General features: G+C 39.5%; 1 protein-coding gene across 1 annotated transcript; it reads right to left on the reverse strand.

The window, feature by feature from the left end:
- Positions 1 to 1,965: 1,965 nt before the first annotated feature.
- ipmkb (inositol polyphosphate multikinase b) lies at positions 1,966 to 21,374 on the reverse strand. The gene is made up of 6 exons (XM_053639134.1): positions 20,293 to 21,374; positions 17,234 to 17,319; positions 14,429 to 14,525; positions 11,471 to 11,643; positions 7,475 to 7,556; positions 1,966 to 5,117 (listed from the first exon to the last, which is right to left on the reverse strand). Exons 1-6 carry the CDS (start codon positions 20,636 to 20,638, stop codon positions 4,630 to 4,632), a joined length of 1,272 nt encoding a protein of 423 aa, XP_053495109.1. The 5' UTR covers positions 20,639 to 21,374; the 3' UTR covers positions 1,966 to 4,629.
- Between the last annotated feature and the right edge of the window lie 1,345 nt (positions 21,375 to 22,719).

Genomic DNA, 22,719 nt, shown 5'->3' on the forward strand with positions numbered 1-22,719 from the left:
CAATCCCCAGAATGTGCACAGCATGTTTCCTGGAAATTGAAATTAATCTTTCTTAAAGAATGGTTCATTTTGCCTGTACTCAACAGCATTGCAGAAGCTCAGGGCGTCAGTTTCATGCAGAGCAGCTTCTAATATGATGGAACAGCTGGGGAAACAGTCAGGATGCCAGATTGTTTCTAGGAAAGACAACAGATTGAATGGACTTGTTTCCAAACCCAATCACCCATCCGTTTCGACATAAACCAGCTCAGAACTTCGCCAAGTTATATCCGCCAGCCCCTGGCTACGTATCTCATGTCATTAAAAATATCTGAATATAATAGGGATATAGTGCAATCTGGCAACACTGGGAACAGCAGTGTAATCTTGATGGATATATTGGTGCCACCTAGAGGAAATATACAATTTTGACTCAAACCCTTCAAGATGGCATGTTGATTAATCCAAAAGTATAAATATACTTCTTAGTCAGTGTTGGGAAAGTCATTTTTACTCCTCAGTTTCAGTTATGATAACGTAATAAGGTAAAACACTGCGATGATACTTTATGCCATGCTAGTATCAAAAATACTAGATAAATGGTCAAATGGAACAGAGATATAAGGAATAAGGATAAGGATCAGGACATAAGAATAGAGAAATAAATGGTGAAATGGGGGCGCACGGTGGTTTACCTCACACCTCCAGGGTCCGGGGTTCGCCGGGGCCATGTGTGTGCAGAGTTTGCATGTTCTCTCCGTGCTGTGGGGGTTTCCTCCGGGTACTCCGGTTTCCTCCCCCAGTCCAAAGACATGCATGGTAGGCTGATTGGCATGACTAAAGTTTCCGTAGTGTATGAATGAGTGTGTATGTGATTGTGCCCTGCGATGGACTGGCACCCTATCCAGGGTGTACCCTGCCTTGTGCCCGATGTCCAGGTTCCACGTGACCCTGAAAAGGAGTAAGCGGTAGAAGATGGATGGACGGTGGCAAAATCTTATCACACTCCTTTGTATTTGTGTATGATTTAGAGTGAGCAGAATTCTAGATTTAACACTCCTTATGTAAAATAACTAATGAAAATTAAGCGTTATTTTTATCCTATCAGTCAAATTTTGAGCTGCAAACATAAGTGACAGCTTTAACTTCTCAATGCTGGCACATGACAATGTTATACACAGGATAATCCATGGCTAGGTGAGTGTTATATGATTTTAATGGACTCCACATCGTGCGTTAAAATCGTGTAATGCACAACTAGCTGTGGATTATTCCTTACTCATCTTGTTCAATTCTATAAAGCCTAATGTCATTGAGAACAATAATATAATAGTAAGAGGCATGCTCCTGTAGGAAAAAAGTCAACAAATTGTCCTCAAGTGTTTTATTCCTATTAGCACAGCAACTTCCCAACAATGAAATTTTTGTTATTAATTTCAGTTACTTTATAGTTACATTTAATGTTATGGGATGTCTGCAAAAAGAGTTAGAGCCTGTTATGACATGTTACAGCCACTATAAACAGTCGTTCCCTCACCAGCCACCTTTCATCTTCTTGTCATGTTGCTGAGAATCCAAAAACTCTCCTGTCCTGAAGCCTTTCCTTCAGTGGAAAACTTTGTTACAAAGCACTGGCACTTGAGACTCCTTCCATAAATTTTAAATAAACCCCTCTTTATACCAAATTTTTTTTTTTTTTTTTTTTTTTTTTTACAAAAAACACCTTACCGTACTAATGATTATCAGTTTTTGTTCATTTTGTAACATTTTTAATTCATTTGTTCTTAAGCTTAGATTACACGTAGTGTGTCATACAAGTGCTTGTGATTACTATAGAAATTCTAACATATTAGAACAAATGCATTAAAATAAACCTGTCAGAGCTACAGTGTAAATTTAATCAACACCTTCTGACGAAACAGTTTTGAGACTTCAACAGGGCTGTGGTACATGAAAGGAATAGCTTCGATCACAAAATACTGTATATTGGTCACATTGATCTCTAACTTTGGTGATGTACTGCTTTGGAAAATGTCCACTTAAACTAAGGCTCGCTCACCGCTTGAAAGGAAAGCAAAATATGAGGTGTGTCAAAAAAGAAACAAGGCGTTATTAAGAGCAATTTTTTTTTTATTAATAATGATAGATTTGCCAAATATACACCTAATATACGAGTCTGGTTATTACATGTTTTACATCTATATTACAAAAACTGTAATTGGTTTAGTCTATTAGGACAGGATTCACATGAGGAATGGCCATTCCAGTACTGATCCGCAACCTGGATTATTTCTTCCAGAGCCTCAATTTAAAACAGATCAAAAATGACTCTGCAGTCTGAACTGCAGAATTATACAGCACATGGGAAACCATTCAAATGTAGCTACTTAAACCCATTTTATTGCGCAACCCTGCTGCTTCATGGGTTGTTTTTTAAACCATTGGGCGTAATGGAGCCTGCATATTCCAGGACAGCAAAGATTAATTATACTTAACATTTTCCTCTTAACATGATACAATTTACCCTGATTTTTCTCCTTTTGGAAAATGTAAATAGCAAAAAAAAAAAAAACTCCTTTTATTTGCCACAGGTAAAAGAATGAGCTCAAAACCAGGTTACAAAATGGTTAAAGTAAGATCCTTCTATTTTGAGGCAACTGAAATGTAAGATACCTTTACAGTTAGTTCAATTAAACTAGCTCCATAGGCAAAATCCAGTCTAGCAAATCATTAAAGTGCTCTGAGCACCAGCGCAAATCTCAGTCAGGTGCAACTGTTTAAAAAGAACAATAAAATAAAATAATTATAAGTGAGAATAAGATTTCAAACAAATTAGACATGAATGGATTAGTTCACAGCAGGAAGGTTGATGTATACATCATACAGTATGTCCACTTGCTTCAGTGCATGAATGAAAAGAAATGCTGTAAATGTAATAGCAGAACCAAAATAATAATAATAATTTTTTTTAAAAATGGAATGCAAATAAAATCCTCAATTTAGCGGTATGCATGCTACAGAACAAATGCATCTAGCTCTGGCCCACGGCCTGTTTCCTTCAAGTTCTTGCATACGGATGTCTGGACTACTTTGAAGTCCTCATAACACTTATACATTCCTGAGAGTGAGACAAGAGCCAGGGAATTAAACACACGGGTAGTTTCGACTTTGCCCAAAGACATGCAATTCCAACTTTGCTTTTTTTTTTTCCTTCAGAGCTCGACTTTCCTCTTCAGGGGACAAGCAGAAAGCATGCCCTTGTTCTGCTTAAATCAACAGGAATGTTAAATCGGAGGTTCCGACGAGTCGAACGCAGCAGCAGTCGTTCATCATAAGACAAGGCCATAAGACATACTACGTAACTTGAAATGCATTCTGTTGGAAAAGAACACTTTCCAACAGAAACAATTTTACGGAGAATAACGGAGAGTAAAGCAAGAAACTTGTCAGCTTTGAGATGAGTAATAAATTTCACAGATTAAGTATGTCAGTGTATACAGTGATTACGCACCTATATGAAACTCTATAAAATCTGCAATGCCCTAGGTTTTTAAAAGGATTGTTTAAAAATAAAAAATAAAAAGCTGCAACAGAATTTGTTAATATAAATACAATGCAAAGTTAAGGACTAATAAACTAATTTAAAAAAAAAAAAAAAAAAAAAAATAGCTGTCCAATGACTCGGAGAGGAAAAAGAAAAATCTGGTCTTAATTCTGATAGTAATCGTTTTTTTTTTTCCTCTCTTGATTTCCAGTGGATTTTTTTTTCCATTTATTTTTTATAATCGAGATCACTCTGCTGGTTTTGCCTCCAGCACTCAAATTGATACCATGTCTGCACAGGAACACTTCGTTCACTCAGGAAAGTGTAGCAAAACACTCGACCAGCTGATACAGCATTAATAAAGCATGGCTTAAAGACAGCCGGAAAGGTTATGAACTGAAGTTTGCGTGTTTTTTTCCCTCGATCAAGACAGGCAGAACAGCTAATCAATATATTTGACACGTTTTAAAATGTCAATAAAGAGCCAAGCCTCCCCACCATCAGGTGAGCACATTGAATGGTTCAATCTCAGAAAATATAATACCATATTTACACGGGGGAGTTTATGTAAGCTAGTCAAAAATCGCACGTTTCAAAATCACCACAAGCAGGGTCATCTTGGCAGCGCAGGTTATAGAAATTGACAACTATGTACTTACTCAAAGTCCTTAGTCTTACCGACTACAGCCGTGAGAAGCAACAATACGCCTGTATGTAAAAACAAATGAAAAACAATACCTTGTTTAACTTGTCTTGGGAAATGCTGAAGCAAAGCAGAGAGAGGGTTAAGACGGTGACTAAAGGTGAGAGAATTTCATTTCTGCCATTGCCAGGATAAATACTATAAATGACCATCAATTTACCTGAGTAAAACACTTTTTAATATTAAAAAAAAAAAAAAGAAAAAAGAAAGAAAACCAGGCGCAGCTAGACCAACTATAAGACCAAGCTTTTCAAATGGTTACTTTGTTGTAGTCCAGGTAGTGCTGAGCCCGGACAGGGAGGGGAGAGAGGAATGAGAGTAGCTACAACTTTAAAATTTTCCTCTCTTTTGAGATGAGCAGAGCATTATGGCTGAAGTACGATGAGAAGAACCCTTTCGTTTTTCAGTCATCCAGTATCGTCTGCAGCACCTTGAGCAGGTTCCTCAGACCGTAGATATAGCCGTGGTCGGGGACCTCGCTGGGGAAGACGTGGGCAAAGTCGATCATTCGGACCTCCACCTCAGGCATCTCCTCGGTCTCCTGCTCGCCGGCGTCCAGCTGTGTGAGGCTGTGCCATGCGCTGTTGTCCTGCTTGCTTTGATGGTGGCTCTGCATGCAGCCTTTCTTGTGCAGGGAGTACATTGTGGAGAGGCTCTGCTCGATGTTGTTGTTGTACTCCAGAACACCTTCATTCTTCTGTAGGCTCCGGGTGCTGGATTTCTCCTCTGGGGCCAAGGGAAGGCCTTCGTAGACGAAGAGTAGAGAGCTGGCGTAAAAGTTCAGCTGGCTCTGGTTCTCAAACCAACGAAGGATGCTCTTGACCTTGGCGATGCTGGCAGTGATGACATCTCGGCGGAGGAGGTTGCCGTTGTAGAAGAACTTGGAAAGTCCTGTATTGAAGAGAGAGACATGATGACAATCGTGGCAGTTAGGATATGGAACAAGAAAAATAACCTGTTCACCTGAGCTTGTGTGAGAACATTAGGGTAGAGTAAAATTTTTCAGATTATTCAGCCTGACTCCATACTTCTACAGACCAGTTTGTTTGTTTTTTAACTCTGAAACACATTAAATATGGTTATACTGAAATTTGTTGGCTGGTGCTGCATGAGGTTGTGTGCTGCGCTGACATCACAGGGGGACATCATCACAGTTACAATGGTGTCTAATAGAAAAAGAAATGATCAATTTTAACCATAACTGAGAACGGGCACATTTTGCTGTTAACACCTAAAAATAAAAGAACAAGAGCTTCTTTTCTCACTCGCCATTTTTCAGCAACATTCAACATCCTATTAATGGTAATTAGAGGAAAATATAAAAGTAATGAAGAGAGCAAAGTTCCAGGATGCAATGCAGCTACATGGCACAGTTGCGCCTAATTACGCCAGACGCTAAGAATGGCTAGTTAGTGATTTATGAGCTGACAGCACGATGGCGTTGATGGTGGTATTTGCGTGAAAGTTGAAGCATTTGGAAGCTGATCTGTTTGAGCGGAGTGTTCAGATGAGAAGGTAAGAAAGCTGGGTCCAATAAAGGACTAAAGTGCTGCTTCATTGTTCTTTTTTTTTTGGGTGGAGATGAAGGGAGGGCTAAACGGCATTGTGGGCAGGGGCGGACTTACCATTAGGCAAAGGTCGGCACTTGCCTTGAGCCCTGAGCTACCAAGGGCCCCCAAAAACAGTGCATAAACTTATGGTAAAGAAAGTTTTCTTTTTACTTTTCACTAATTAATTATGTTTTTCTAAAAATCCATACGCTAAAACGCCATCAGAATGCTTAATTTATGAGTGTATCCCCCCACTTCACTGGACTATTCCACAATTTTACTTCGCATCTGCAGAAATGATTTAGGAAAAAGGGAGCCAACTCATGCAAACGTTGACGACGTCACATGTAGTGTAGAGAGAGCAAAAATGAAGTGAAGCAGCAGTGCTGAAAAAAAGACAAAGCAGGAGGAAAGCAAAAAGTTTCTATCAAGGCCTGTGAAGTGTTTAAATGAACAGATTTTGCCTTTGGCGTGAAGGCAAAGTTGCAGTTCTGCAGGCGCCGACAGCTCTAGCATTACAGCCAAAGAACAGCGAGGCTGGGACAGGCAGCAGGGTTCATTCTCTCTTTCAGCATGGTTCGTTCGTTCGTTCGTTCTGTCTGTCTGTCTGTCTGTCTGTCTGTCTGTCTGTCTGTCTGTCTGTCTGTCTGTCTGTCTGTCTGTCTGTCTGTCTGTCTGTCTGTCCGTCTGTCCGTCCGTCCGTCCGTCCAGATGAAACTGAACTCTGCAGACATGATCATATGTGAATTTAATGTTATGATGATAGTGTTCAGTGCTACTTCAAATAAATATGTTTAAATATTACCACAATTTGGGGGGGGGGGATACTTTAATAAGCTGCTGTCCTACTGTACCATACAGCGACTTATGGTTTGCTCTCGGTTAGTGGTCATAGTGAAATGGACTTATTTATTAATATAGGCCTAATATCAAGATTAATTTCATAAGATTCATATTAGAAAATAAAATGTATGATTATTATTATTATTATTATTATTATAGTAGTGGTCTGTTTTTGGGGGTAAAATGATTAGATGTGGATTCATGTTAGTGTTAAAATATAGAGTTTCAGTCCTGATTCAGGAGTTGTACAGTTTATTTTCTTTGTCCCATTGTTCTGTTTATGTTTGCCTATTTTACAAATATGACTTGATATCTGTTCAGTGCTACTTCAAATAAATGTTTAAATAGCATTTATGTTTCTGTATTGTGTTATATTTTTAAGTGGTGTTAAAAATTGGTCTAACTATCAACGAGAGCCGGTGTGTTATGACAATGCGTGTTGTGGGCCGGGTGTGGGGATCCGCTCAGGGCCAGAAAGTCCAGGGCCACTTTTTGGTCTCAGTTCACCCTTGATTACTGCTATTAATGTTGAATTACGTAGGCTGAAAATTTTAATATCAATGTTAAAACACTGAAATAAGGGCCCCATTCCTATATTTTGCCTAGGGCCCCCAAATCACTAAATCCACCCCTGTTTGTGGGTAATGTAGGAACAGCACTGAGGATCACATATTAGTTATAAAAAATTATCATGCGAGTCGCTCATGGTAGATTTGTGTCTTTAAAATAGCATGAGACTTTGCCAAACCCAACTACAAAATATCATTGTGGATAAAACTGCTGTCTATTCAACTACTGTGGATTTACAGGGTCTATTTATCATACATTAAAGTAGTGCACGGCTTAAAATCTTACCATTTTTGATGGTATCCTTCTTGAGACCCCTTCCATAATGCTGGTCATATGTGTCAAAGCAGTCCAAGCCCACGTTGTACACCTATAAAATGACACACACACCAGAACATTTGTGGATGCAAATTGTTTTAGCAGAGGACGTGATCTCCCTCTGGTGGAGGCAAAAGGATATAACACTAGTTAACCAACTTAATGAATAAGTAAGCAGAGAATATTGAATTCCGGTTAAACATCCAGGAAGGAGTCAATTTAATATTGATGCTCTGCAAATCTCAGTCTGTCAAGAGACAGGGAAAAATTTCTGGACTATCAACTCAATCAGTAGTGTAATTACCAGTAATGTCTCATTTTGCGCCGAGATAAGGCTTAACGGCTTGAAGCTTAAACAGTTTTTTCCATGATCCCTGCCAAAAAAACAAACCGCCGGAGACGAGATGAAAGCTTTCACTCACTCGAGCACAACTATGTGTTTTGCCATGACATTAAGTGACATTGATGAGCCATCATTCACACGTTTTTCCACTGTTTGGTTTTCTAAACAAGCACTGAGTTTTATATACACCGATCAGCCACAACATTAGGTGAAGTGAATAACAGTGATTATCTTGTTACAATGGCATCTGTCAAGATGTTAGAGGTGGGGCGGCTGTGACTCAGGTGGCAGAGCGGCTTGTCCACAAATAGTAGGGTTGGCGGTTTGATTCCCGGCCCACATGTCTCCTTGAGTAAGACACTGAACCCCAAGTTGCTCCCGATGGCGAGGTAGCACCTGCTGCCATTGGTGTGCGAGTGTGTGAATGAGAAACCATTTAAAGCACTTTGTAAAACCACCAAGGTTAAAAAGCTCTATACAAGTGCAGACCATTTACCACATATTAGACAGCAAGTGAACAATCAGTTCTTGAAGTTGATGTGTTGGAAGCAGGAAAAATGGGCAAGCGTAAGGATCTGAGTGACTAACAAGAGCCAGATTGTGATGGCTAGACGACTGCATCAGTGTATCTCCAAAACGACTCTGGGCAATGCTCTGCTGGGAAACCTTGGGTCCTGGCATTCATGTGGATGTTACTTTGACATGTACCACCTACCTCAACACATGGCAAAAGTATTCCCTAATGGCAGTGGCCTCTTTTAGCAGGATAATGCTCCCTGCAACACTGCAAAAAAATTGTTCAGAAATGGTTTGAGGAACATGACAGAGTTCAAGGTGTTGACTTGGCCTCCAAATTCCCCAGATCTCAATCTGATCCAGAATCCGTGGGACGTGCTGGACAAACACATCCCGATCCACGGAGGCGCCACCTCACAGCTTACAGGACTTAAAAGATCTGCTGCTAACGTCTGGTTGCCAGATACCACAACACACCTTTAGAGGTCTTGTGGAGCCCATGCCTTGACAGGTCAGAGCTGTTTTGGTCGCAAAAAGGGGACCCACGCAATATTAGGCAGGTGGTTTTAATGTTATGACTGATCGGTATATATACACTGTATAACGACTCAGATTCATTTTGCTATTATTGTGATTCTCTTCATCAGACCTAGCACAATAATAATAATAATGATAAATGTCAGGACATTCATACATCGCACTTGAACAGAGCCACTTCACTGTGTGTTGCTGTGAGAATGACAGGCCACAACCCTCATAAATAAAAAAATTGCAGCACACAAACGCAACCTGTCAGACGAGCTCTGTAGTTTCGAGTACGTGTTTCCTCTTAGGATGTTAAAAACGGCTCAGTCCCACATAACTGCGATGGCTGTTGTGTAAACCTCATGATGGGCTTTGGATAAGGACAATAGAGCCTCTAGGCGAGTCCGCTAGACTGACGAGGACTCTAGGGGAGGTCAGCAAAGCTGAAGGCTGATTAAAGAAGTCTCTCAGGCCTGCCTGAGTGATAAGTTCATCCTGTCAGATTGATAACACACACACGCATTCACACGGAATACTGATGCTCAGTCGGTTCCAAAAGCTAAAATTCCCACTGTCTTTCAGTGACGATAACCAACAGAAACGGATTTGTTTTTAAAGATATCCATCTCCCCAAAGATAGATCTGTTTACAAGAGGATGCATAATTTATTAGCCCACTGCTCAAAGCAGAGACCACAGAGAGCACAGAGTTGAGTTGGAGGACTTGAACATTTTATGCAAGACATAATGCTGAGACCGTCCACTTTATCTGCTCTGTAGGAAAGGGGTCATCAAATGGTGGACCAGGGTCACGCTGCGGATGCATGAAAGTATTTTCAGAACATCGAAACGAGCGCTGTAATACATAGTACAACAGCTTAACATATGGAAAGAACGTGCCGTAGTTTAGCGAGTCTCTGTTGCCGCCAATCGCATCTATTTTTGTAAATGATCAAACCTGAAAACCTTGAGTTTTCTTGACTTTCGTAGAATTTTCCTTATTTTATCCTCTCTGGTCTGATTAGTGAAGCGACATCATAGCTCATTAAGAAAATAATAATAATACAATGGTGAAAACAGACGTTTACGCTTCACTTCAAGTTGCCTCGTCTGTTCAGAGTCCATGGCACTAGTCCAAAGTGGTAATGAAGTGCTAGTGGAAAACAAAACAAACTCTTTGATGTCTTATTTATAGCCATGAACTAATAATTAATGCTTAAGGATTAAAAGGTAAATGTTGCCATTCAGTCATGTTAAGTCATGTTAAATGCAGCAGGAACTTAAACACAGACGTTTTAGATGAATTCCCCTGCTATAAGGAGAACTTGTTAGTATATAAATATCTGAACCTTAATATCACCTTGACTTTGTATTTCACCAGTTAAGTAAATACTCCTTTATCTTCTGAAAATTTATTTCAAAAACATCTTTTATAAACAAGGAAATATGGAAAATTAAATCCGTTTCTACACGACAGCCAAACAGCCTCATTAGGAAAACAAAGGACAATGTTTGAATGTTTGAATACTGACAGTTTGAGTGCATTAGAAATGCACCCAATAGTCTAACACTGACATCCTCACAGTAACCAAACTGACTCCCGGAAAGCTTCTGCTATGACATTTTGTTATGCAAAATATCACAGACACGGTGATAAACTTTAAGACGAGTTGTGTACTGTGTTCATGTGCTAATTACATAGGCTCAGTCAACAACACACATGTTCACGGCGCAAAATAAAGTCAGCGGCTTGAATAAGAAAACCTAATGCTGATCAAAATCCCGCTTTTCCGACCAGTATCCATACTTGGTACAAGATCAGTGCATCTCTACCATCAACAATAAACTGCTGGTTTTAAAGTGCTATTTTAATCCACCTGTGCTTTTGTAATTCAGGACACTAGAGCAGCTGGCACAGGTGCATACAAATACAGCTGTCTGCTTCTATATTAGTCTTTCAGAGCGGTGTAGGAATCAAGCCCATCGGGTTCTTGATGATGGTGAGTCGTACCAGTATGGACTGCCACAGTACTTGATTTGCATCAATTATCCTGTTTTTCCATTTCCACAGAGCATAGCTGTCCAGTTTAGAAAACTGCACAGCCTTCCTGCTAGTCTGTGATGTGGTTTTGCTCGATGCTTGCACACCCCCTGGCCTTTTTGTTAAAAAAAAAAATAAATAGTAATAATAATAATAATAATAATAATAATAATAATTACTCACTTGGTGAGCAGAAATCATTGAAATCTATGAATACAATGGAAATAAGTCTTTATGGATTAGCAGCTGATAAAATCATACTGCTACTTTTACTTATTATGAAAACACTCGCACAGTGTAAAAGGCTGGAAGCATTTTCAAATAATTACGAGATTTTCTTGTTACAGTGATGTTATCATTTATATTAAAATCATCTGATCACTGTGGGAAAATACCTGACTCCACCCATGACTTAATTTTTGAATGGATTTAATGAATAAAGGTGTATTTGAGTAGGATTACTCTGGGACTGGAAATGAGAAAGCATCTCGAGTGTACGGTCTATTTTCATATAAAACAGGAAGGAGCCAGTGAGTGCTTACCCTCATCCCGAGCACCAGGAAACCAATCTCCTCCATCAGTGGGTACTTCCTGATCTGTTGCTCACGCTTTTCCTGTGAGGCAAAGGGGTCGTAGCTACGCTGGCCGATCTTCACGTCCATGATGCAGGGCTTCTGGAAGCGCCGTGTGACGTCCTCCAGCTTCAGGTACAGCTCTGTACATGAAGAGTATCATCATAACCATTAGCAACATGATCATAGTGCAAACTTTGACTCTTATTCCCACATGATGTTCTCTCTTTTTGAAATGGTAACTGCATTCTGTGTGTCAGATTCTGCTGGGCAGTTGTAGTTGTTCTAAATACGCCGGTCACTCAGTTTTCTGGCATTCACGGCGACCATTAGACTAGGGTTATAGCCAACACATAACTATGTATATGTACACATATGGCTGCTACACAAACAGAATTGTTTCCTGCAAAATGGTGGCAAGTTTACTCAGAATCTTGGCATATTTGTCCCTAGGGAGCAGCATGAACATAAAATTTTTTTAAAAAAATAAAACATCGACAAGACGCATTAGTTAATCTTTAAACCTTGTCATCATTGTCATGGTTATCATAAACCACTTTACTATGAACATCTGTACACCTGCTTATTCATGTGACTCTGACCATGACATGGTTGCTAGTACCAGATGGGCTGTTTTCAGAAAGTGCTGATCTCCTGGGATTTACACACATAACAGGCTCTTTAATTTACACGAAATAAATAAATAAAAAAAATTTAAAACAGAGCAGCTGTTCTGTGGGCGTAAACACCTTGTTGATGAGTCGACAGTAAGGTTACGGTAACTCAAATAACCACTCTTTACAAACGAGGTGAGCAGAAAAGCATCTCAAAATACACAACATGTCGAGCGTTGAAGCAGATGGGCTACAACAACAGAAGACCACGTCAGATTCCACTCTTGTGGACAGGAATTTGAGACTACGTTCTACTGGATCACTAAGTTTGGACAGGTGAAGATTGGAAAAACTTCTTGTTGCTAATAAAGTGGTCGGTGAGGAAGAAGAAAAAAAAAAGTCTTTATTACTGACATGAAGGAGACCATAAAACGAATCAAACTTTTGTCCAAATCGAAAGAAATAATAGCTCAATAAAATATTGTCGCAGAAATAATTGCAATAAACAATATTGTCATTTTAAGACCATTTAATGCCACTGATATAATGAGAATATAAATAGCATAATGATGCAAGTACACCCTTTCAAAGAGCGACACACTTTTAATTCTTAAGAATATTCAGGAATCGGAAATGTCAAAAAATAGTTTGTCTTCTGACAAAAATATCCTTTAATTTTAGTCAATATTGCATCACGTCAGATTTTTTGATTTGTCAATTTTACTCTGACTAAAATGGCATCGAAAATCAGTGAATGGCATTGTCGTTGACAAGAAAATAGAAAAATTAATCCGAAAATTCACACATTTCATAAATTCACTTAAACTTGAATCAACAAAAACATGTGAAAACTGCCCTTGTGTCAGCTCACGCAGCTTAAGCGGCTCAATCCCCGACATGACTGGATTATTTGAAACACTACAACTATTCTTTCTAGATTTTTCCTCTTCAACAAAACATTCTTCGTGCATCATATAATATCTTGCGTGTCATTTCTTCAACACTACGTTTTAATTTTTTTTTTAAATAATAATAAATATTTTTTTTTTAAAAATCGGTGCTCGTGCTTGCGACGCATCTTACATTCGAATGTACAGTTTTTGCATTCAAAATGCGCACTTTCATCTTAAATTCAATGAAGATTCGATTTTTTATTCGACAGCCCTAGTGCTGAGGACAGACACAGTGCGAACGGCTAAAATGTTGGTGACGTTCGTTCTTATGTAAACAAACACGCACGTGAACACAATGGGAATACCGAGGTCAGCAAAAAACGATCAAGGTCACGTCCGTATATCGTACGATAAGTCGATAATGTAATTAGCGTGACAGGCTGAAAATAAAACATATGATCGTCTACACACTGAAAGAAAATATTAAATGGTGATACACAGCATATTTACCCCGTACTTTGATTACTGAATAACCTGTACAAATTTTAACGGACAAAATATTCCCATAACAAGGGATCAAAAAACATGATTGCCACAGCTGAACTGTAGATGTTGACATCTCTGTATCTACGAGAGGTTTGCCGAATTCAACATTCACATAAAACGTGCATGTTTTATAAAATAAACACTGAAATATGATCTAAACCAGGGCAGACGTACACTACGGGTCAAAAGTTTACACACACGTTCTTTATTTTCCCCCCCTCCCACATTTTAGAATAATAATAAAGTTATGAAAACTCAATAACACAATCAATAACACAAATGGAACTATGGGAATTATGTTGTAATTAAAAAAATACAAAATAAATCAAAATAATTTAGTATTTTACATATTCAACGTAGACGCCCTTTTTGCCTAGAATTTCCAGAAAAAATATTCTTGGCATTTTCTCGACCGATTTCTTGAGGAATTTCCCTGAGATGCTTTTTAAACAGTATTAAAGGAGTTCCCACCGACACTGGACTCTTATTGGCTGCTTTTCAGAATATTTCACGCCAAGTCATCCATTTAAAAAAAAATATTTTTTTGTAAATAAAATGTTAGTTTTCTAATGAAAGAAATGAATATGTCGGCACGATTATATTTGTGTCTACAACACCGATTTTAAACATTTAAAATCATACACTTTCAGATCAAAAGGTTTTTAAGACCATGAGAAACATTTCAGTCGAGTGTCTCCAGACTTTTGACCGTAGTGTATAAGGTCTGAGACACACATTGAGTTGTGCTTCCTCTAACGTTTCTATTATCTTTGAGTTACATGTATGCGTAGCGTTCATTTCTGAGGAAACGTTTGATGCCTGTTGCAGCCATCATGTGTACATGTGGTTCTGATGTAAGAACTGGTGCTGGTCACCTGTGGGGCTGTCTGGAGAAGACCAAGTGCTGTAATACTTGGGAAGATGCTGCTGCAGATCGAGTAGGCAGGGGTCACAGCAATCCTTGGCATAAACCTGCACAAAACACAAGATTGGACCAGGTAAACTAAAGACCAGTCATAAGGAGGAAATATGAAATGTGCTGTGGTGTGGGTGGATCCTTGTCAGTATTGTTCGTTACATAACTGAACCACAGTGGGAAAAGATGAAATCTTGATTGAAAACACTCGCTGTATTAGAGCATGCTGAAAAGATGAAATACGAGTACTGGCTAGCAGCATCCGTCATTATGAGGATGCGCTTCGGAGTTGGACAGCTTAACATTTTACGCCCAAAAAGCAATTGTGGACTGAGAGACCAGCTGGTCTTTCCTCAAAAGTCTATCTTCAGGATTCAGTAAGCAATGGTAGGCCTCTGGAGGCGTCATTATTATCTTCATGCTTATGAGCATCAGAGACAGACATGATTATAAACAGAGACAAGTTCTTATAAACAGTTTTGTTTTGTTTTATATGAGACAGACTGCCAAGAACATCTCCAAACATGAGTTTAATATGAATATACTGCTGTAGGAACCTGTCATGGAAATGAGCAGCAATTTATATTAGAAAATAAATAAACACGTGCAGGTAATATGTTGAGTTTACTGCATACTTTTATTTTAACACGATATATATATATATATATATATATATATATATATATATATATATATATATATATATATATATATATATATATATATATATATATATTCCGATAACAGTATGGAGGCCCCATCATCTCTTCATGTAACAAGGAATAAGCTAGAGGAGACACTTTTCAAAAGCTCTTGGTCCAGGCCTCCATGCAGAACACTTCCAGGCCTTTTATACTTGTGCATGTGATTTTCCGCTTCAATTCAGACCACAGGTTTTTCAATAAGGTTCAAATCTGGAAACTGAGATGGCCAGTTTGAAATGGTCTAGCAGAGGCAACTAGGTTTTGGCTAAAATATCCTGGCAGAATCCATGACGCCATCAATGCCAGCAAAAACAGGCCAAGGCTACAGCATCAGTGATTCACTGCAACATTTTACTTTGGGTATCTGGAAGTTCTCATTGCGCACAGGACACCATTTTTTTCAGCTGTACTTCCATTGACTATTTTTTTTTTTTAAGTCAGTGCTTGGCGCTACAGTTTGTGAGATGCTCTCAGGAGTGGCTTTTTTTTCCATGCAACACTTCCAAACAGCTTGTTGGTATGAAGATAGGGATCTAACAAGTTCAAGATTTTGAAATCCTAAAATCAACTAAAGTGTGTGAATGTGTTCCGCTTTGTCTTTTCCACCACCTTCTTCACACTGAGTTTGGAGTCAGTATGCTCCTGTGTGCAATTTCTGGCAAATTTTCAACTGTCCTAGTTGTTTGTGTGCATTATTTCCAAATGTAAACATATATAGAATACAAATTGAATGAACTATACAAAACTGCCCACATTTAGATAGAAGTGACTTGCTAGCTAAAATAAATGAATTAAGAGATCAAGGTTTTAATTTGTCCGATAACTCCTCAGCGATTTTCACCTAGCCACGAATAGTTCTATCCCTTGCACCGTTGAGCTTGGATGTTCCACCGTTGGATGGTTCCACCAAAAGCTTTAACGCAGTCTTTTTTGACAGCGGTACCTGCTGCCAATAAAGTCCTTTTTTGATGTGTCTTCAGCTGGAGTGTGGAGTCATCCAATAGCAGGAAGAGCAAGGGGTCTTTGGGTATCTCTAAGTGTAAAATGTCAGAGAGAGCAATGCATACAAAAGGTCCTGAATGAGAGCATTATAGGGCATTCCCAAAACATGTGCATATACAGTAAGAGCCTACTGTAGATTTATTGCAAAGATGACAAACATTTTTTTCTTATGTATAACTTTCTATCTCCACTACCTGACTTGTGCAGATCACATAAAAGTTATTTTGCTTTCCGCACGGAGATGGATGGCAAAAGGGTATATGTGCAACCTTGCATTTGGTGACTAAAGGCAATTACAAAACACAATAATTTTTAAAGCCGATGTCATGTATTGGAGGCTAGGACAGATGCAATTGCAGGTAAGAGCTTTAATGAACAGTATAATATCCCAGAGAGCAAGGCAAAAGACATAAACAAAGATAGGCAGTGGTCAGACAAACAGGCTAGAGCAGGTAAGGCAGGAATCAAGGTAAAAGGCAAAGCAGAAACAAAACCAGAATAGATAAAACAATGGAACAGCTTAGAAATAAACAAAGACTATAGCAACTGAACACATTACTTCGTGAAGACCTTGTGAATGAGCAGTCTCTTACGTAGTGTTTTGTGATAGTCAGTGTGATTGGGAACAGGGGTGTGTGATTAGTCATCAGGAGAAGGTGACGCGTCTATGACACATGCGTGCGTGTTCCATTAGGAGCTGTCGTCGGCCATGTTTGTAGTTCGTGGTGCATTCTGGGAAATTGAGTTGCTGGTTTGCCGTGACACATCAGTCGACAATATGTTTGTATTTATTTGACATTTTATTTAGGGGTGTCAACTGTGCCCCAAATTCTGAGGGAAAGTACTACTACCAAATATATACTGATAGTTACAGGAAACATAAGTGGTTTCTCTTCATCTTTTTTTTAATGAAATTCTGAATCATTGTGTCCAGTCTTTGTTAGTCATTTTTGCCAATTCTTTTGAAGAGTGCTAATAATACACATCAAATAGAAATGTAGGCCTAATTATGAAAGATAACGGAGCAGGACGAAAGTGTACCTTTAAACACTACTTACCTTGCAATAGAACTGCATCTCTCTGGGTCCTCTGGGAGGAGGCTGAAGCTGCTTTAGTACCGTACCATCGGGATGCTGCAGTATACCTAGAGTTAAATCCAACCACAGATGTAACCAACCACAAACATGCTTTTTTTTTTCTTTTTTAACTTACAAGTGGATTGCCATTCTCACAATACACAGCAAGTCAACATATTTCCATTTTATTACAAAGACGTGGCATATTGACTACTGGTTACACCAAATACATAGCTGTTACTGTTACGGTCACTACTGCTGAGACTGGTTCACTCTTGCAACATTTCCACATACTGAGAATGAATATGTCTCCCAATCAACCTGATTTAAGAGGGTTTTTTCCCCCCCAGATAAAGTGAATGAATTTAGACTGAGAAGCTGGCGCAGTGTGTAGCGTCGCCACCTCACAGCTCCAGATTCGATCCTGAACTCATGTCTGTCTGGGTTTTTTCTCGGGTTCTCCGGTTTCCTCACACCTCCCAAAAGCATGCTGGGAGGTGTACTGGCTGTGTTAAATTGTTCCTTGATGTGTATGAGTGTGTGAAAATGTGTGGATGGTGTCCTGTTCAGGGAGTGTCCCTGCCTCACGCCCAGCGTTGCCAGAATAATGTCCATGACCCTGACCAGAATAAAGAGCTTACTGAAGAGGGATGAACAAATGAAATAATGAATTAACTTACTCTGTGCTAAACAACTGTCATTTAAAAAGGGGCAATAGTTATATATATATATATATATAAAAAAAAAAAAAAAAAAAGATTCCTTAAATGTACAAATAACCTGGAGATTAAGATTACAATAATAACAACAGATTAAGTCGTGGCCTTAGCAAAAGTCACTGAGAAAACCTGTTGGGAAAATGGGCTTCTAGTCCAGAACGCTTCTATGTGTATGGATGCGTATCCTTGTAGATTGTAGATCCTGGGGGCGGAGTTTCATGAACATTCATTCAAACATCAAACCCATCTAAGACCTAATCTTGAAAAAATAAGCAAACTAGGCATGTTGTTTTACTGGACTGCCATCGGCTGCATAGCATTTGTCACAAAAGTGTCAGCAGATGCGTGTGTATAAAGCCACTTTTCCACTGCACGGTACGCCTCAACTCGACTCGGCTCGCTTTACTTTTCTAGGCTTGCTTTTCCACTGCAGTTTAGTGCTATCTTCTACTCACGTTCACGCAGGAATAATGTTGTCTCATCGAAGCCCTGTACAAATACACGGTCACGCCCGTATTCCAAACACCTTTCCTGTTCACTGAACATGGAGGCTATTAAGGACGTAAAATAATGCCGCTCTAGAACCTACGTAGTGCTCGATTAGTTAGATTCTACCTAGATTAGATTCTGACTAAGTTAGATTCAGCCACGACAGGAGTGACTTCGATAAACGCCTGTTTGGAACTCGGTAACAAGCGAGATGTAAAAATCTAAGACAGAAACTTTTATTGTAATTTTATTTGTAATGAGATAAACAATACATAATTTTCAACTAATAGAACATTACTGTACACAAAGTATGTATTAAATGACATTTATTCAGGTACAATACAGAACCACTCGTTAAGGAGAATTCCCTACTCCCTCAGCGTGTGACTCACATTTAGTACCGGCTCGGCTCGCTCAGACCCTCGACCGAGGTGGTACTAAAAAAAAAAAACAAAAAAAAAAACAAACAGGTACTATACGCAGTGGAAAGACTGCAACAAGCGAGCATTGCAGTGGAAAAGCACCATATCACAGTATGTTCCTGGTACTGCCCAGTAGCTATATTTCCATCCACATATTTTTATGCAAACTGATATCTGATTATCGCAGCTGATATTCGCCCAGCGAGACTCTTTCATCTCAGTTAACACACTTGAGTGCAATCTGAAAGTGCGTACTTATTATTACAGCAAACTGTACAGTCACGTCATTGACAGAAACGTGACGGCACACCACTCACTGATATGTTAAAGTCCCAGTGAAGTGCCTTGAAACTAGTGATGTGTCCTTCATAATATAAAGAGTTGTCTCAGAGACTGATTTATTCATTTTTGACCATGCATGCGCTGCAACCTCCCCATAGATTCTGTACAGGAAACAGAAATGATTAGTTCATGTCTTGAGTCTTCAGGTTCGAGTCATCTGCTCTTCCTGTGACCGCCCCATAGACAATGCACCATGCACTACCGAAAACGGGATGAACGAACGACTCCAACCAGAACACTCGAGACGTGTTAATTAATCAATCATTTCTGTTTCTCATAATTCAGCCTTGGCTGCATTAGCCTGTAGTTTATTTTATAGTTTATTAAGTATTAAATGTGTCAGGGAATTTAACATGTAAACATTTGAATCATATTCTGCTGAAATGAACGAAATGACTCGAAAAAAAGAATCGTTCATTTTGCTGAACAAGATTCCAAAATCCAAGTCAGTAAAATGATCCGAACTTCCCATCACTACTTGACGAAATTTACGCTGAAACAGGAAGTCAAGGTGGGACACACAGAGTGGCTCCTCCCATCTTTTTAAACAACCAATAGAGTTCAGCTTACCTCACGGCCTAGATGAGCGTTAGTAGTACCATGGATGATTTTATAACGTCGGTGGGGCGGGACACTTCAGATTCTCAAGAGCGTTTGATTGGACAGAAACTCTGATGAGGAGCTGAAGTGCAGAATGATGTCATCAAAATTGCTGATCCGTATTATCGGTGCGTCTTATATCTAAATGCGAATTTTGTCATTGTTTTGGAGCGCACTAGCTTATAGAAAACATTAAGGCAGACATATTCATACGAAACGCTACAAAGTGTCTATTTGATTTCTTTAGGACCTGGGCTTATTGCATGCTCGGTATGGCGATAATATTCGATATATGCGATATTGTGCAGCCCTGTGCATGTCTAATGGGAATTAAACCTGTTGTTGATCAGAACTTATTCCTACTGCGTAGACACTTCAGCCAGCGTCTTTAGAGAGTAACTTACTGTGTGGGTGGCGCACTGACGCTTTAACTTGGATACAAAAGAAACAGGTTAATCAGTAAACTGACCTACTTTGTCCACGCCGTACTTGTGGCCCGCGACCTGGTGCGAAAGCGGCACGCAGCCGAGTGGTCCTGCGCGCGGCCCCGCGTGCTGCTGCGCGCTCCTTTCCTTCGCCCTCGGGCCATTGAGGCACGTGTCCGGGCTCACGGCGGCGTGCCCGAGCTCCAGCCTCCCCAGCGTTACCGACGAGTCCATTATCCGACGCAAATGACGCTTTGTCGGGGCAAAAACAAAAAAAAACCCAAACGCACCACAGTCCGCTACATGACGACACACGTATCGCTTTTCAGTTTTCCAGCACGAGGCGAATCCAAAACAGCCGTCGCTGTCGCGGTCGCGGTCCAGCTGCATGAAGCGGATGCCATCACTCACGTCTTTATATATCCGCGTGGAAGAGTGGCAGTGCGTGCCCGAGGCGCTGGGATTGTGTCACATCGTAGACCGCAAGCGAAGATAGAGCCGGGCCACATCCCACTTCCTCACTTCAGAGATGTTTACACAGCGCGGCTCCTCTAATTACTCCGAAATACCGGGGAAGGGAACAACACCGCGCCCCACCCGGGAGAAAAAAAGACAAGCCATACAATTTAAACGCGGAGTCGTATCAAAAACACTATTATTGCTCATTCTCATACACATCAACGCTCGCTCTTCTCTCTCTGCCTCCCCATCCCAGAAGACACGACACGCGCGTGATATCACGCGTGACGTAGAGTCGCCACAAAGGTCACAACGTACATCCGAGTGGAATATCGCCTATAAAATATATATATATATACGTGTGTGTGTATAAATAAATATATATACACATATAATTTATATACCCAGGTTTATTTACATATATTTTTCCACATACATTATCAAGTATATCTTATTCCAGACACGCTGTAAATAAATAAAAGCCTGCTGTGTAACATTTTAGAATTACTTCCGGGTAACGATCTCATTTATCGTGTTAAAAGTCATGTAGGTTTTTTTTTTTTTTTTTACCAGACTGAAATATCATTTATTTAATCATGCTCGTTTCTAGATGTGTGTGTGTGTGTGTGTGAGAGAGAGAGAGATATATATATATATATATATATATTGGGGTTGGGAAGGGGTTTCTACGTCATCCCTGTTGCACCATTACAAAAGTATGGAACTTTTTTTTTTCCAGGAACATGACTCAGGGCAAATTGCGTCACCTGTGTTGAAACAGTTTCAGGTTTCTCTCATTTGTAATTTATTATTGTCTTATGACACTGTTTGAACAAGTGGGTCAAGCAACCCAGTTAACTTGGATTAATGTGTGGGGGGGGGGTCCACTAGACATAACGTGTCACCAACAAAAGGCAAAAAAAATGACCAGTAGAGACCTACAGGGACCATTACAGTTTCCATTAAAACCAATACAATTCCCATTATAACCATTACAGATTCTATGAGGGTTTCTATTGTTTTGTTTTTGTTTGTTTTTTCAACAGGGACCTCCAGTAATCCATGTCTGCTATCATGTTTTTCATTGCATACCATGTGTTACTCATATTTCAATAGATATACAACACTATATCATGGCTATATATAGCTTCGAACATACACACAACCACACAACATGACAAGGACCTGACATTTATTATGACAGAACACAACTATTTATTTAACAACATACTGCAATTTACACACACTAATCCAAACAGCTTTTCTGGTATATGCAGAAAATGTGACATTACAATATGTACTTACACTGTTTCGTATTATATATTAGTATATTATATTAGTGGTGGCAATGGTGTCTCAGTGGTTAAAGGCTCTGGGTTACTGATCAGAAGGTCAGGAGTTCAAGCCCCAGCACTGCCAATCTACCACTGTTGGGCCCTTGGGCAAGACTCTTAACCCTCAATTGCTCAGTTGTATAAATGAGATCAATATAAGTCGCTCTGGATAAGGGTGTCTGCAATAAATGTAAATATTACTGTATTATTCCACTCATTATTTTTTTTATTTTTTTTAATTCAATAACTACTTTACATATGTCTACAGGGAGTTTGGCCTCATCACCTAGACTTCAATACAGTAGCTCCTTATAGCAGCTAGTTAAAATAAAGTTAGCTATACTAATGGACGAATGACACCTATTAAACACCTCAACATGTCTTTTACAGTCCTTTAACCCATCATGGGGGTGAACTAAAGTGAACCGAACTAATGGATGAACTAGAGAGAGAGAGAGAGAGAGAGGTCGACTGTAAGGCCCGCCTACCGAGAAATCTGATAGGTTAGTTAGCACAAAGACAGACCAATCAGGACGCTCGCTGTGTCACTCTCTTCTGTCACTCACTCTCTCGGATTCTCCGGAACCTTCTACCATTAGAAATGACCATTGAACTCTCTATCTCTCTCTCTCAACATAGATAACTAAATAAATAAAAAATACTTTTCCGGGATATTGT

The sequence above is a fragment of the Ictalurus furcatus genome, chromosome 13, assembly GCF_023375685.1.
Source record: "Ictalurus furcatus strain D&B chromosome 13, Billie_1.0, whole genome shotgun sequence".
Classification (NCBI taxonomy): Eukaryota; Metazoa; Chordata; class Actinopteri; order Siluriformes; family Ictaluridae; genus Ictalurus; species Ictalurus furcatus.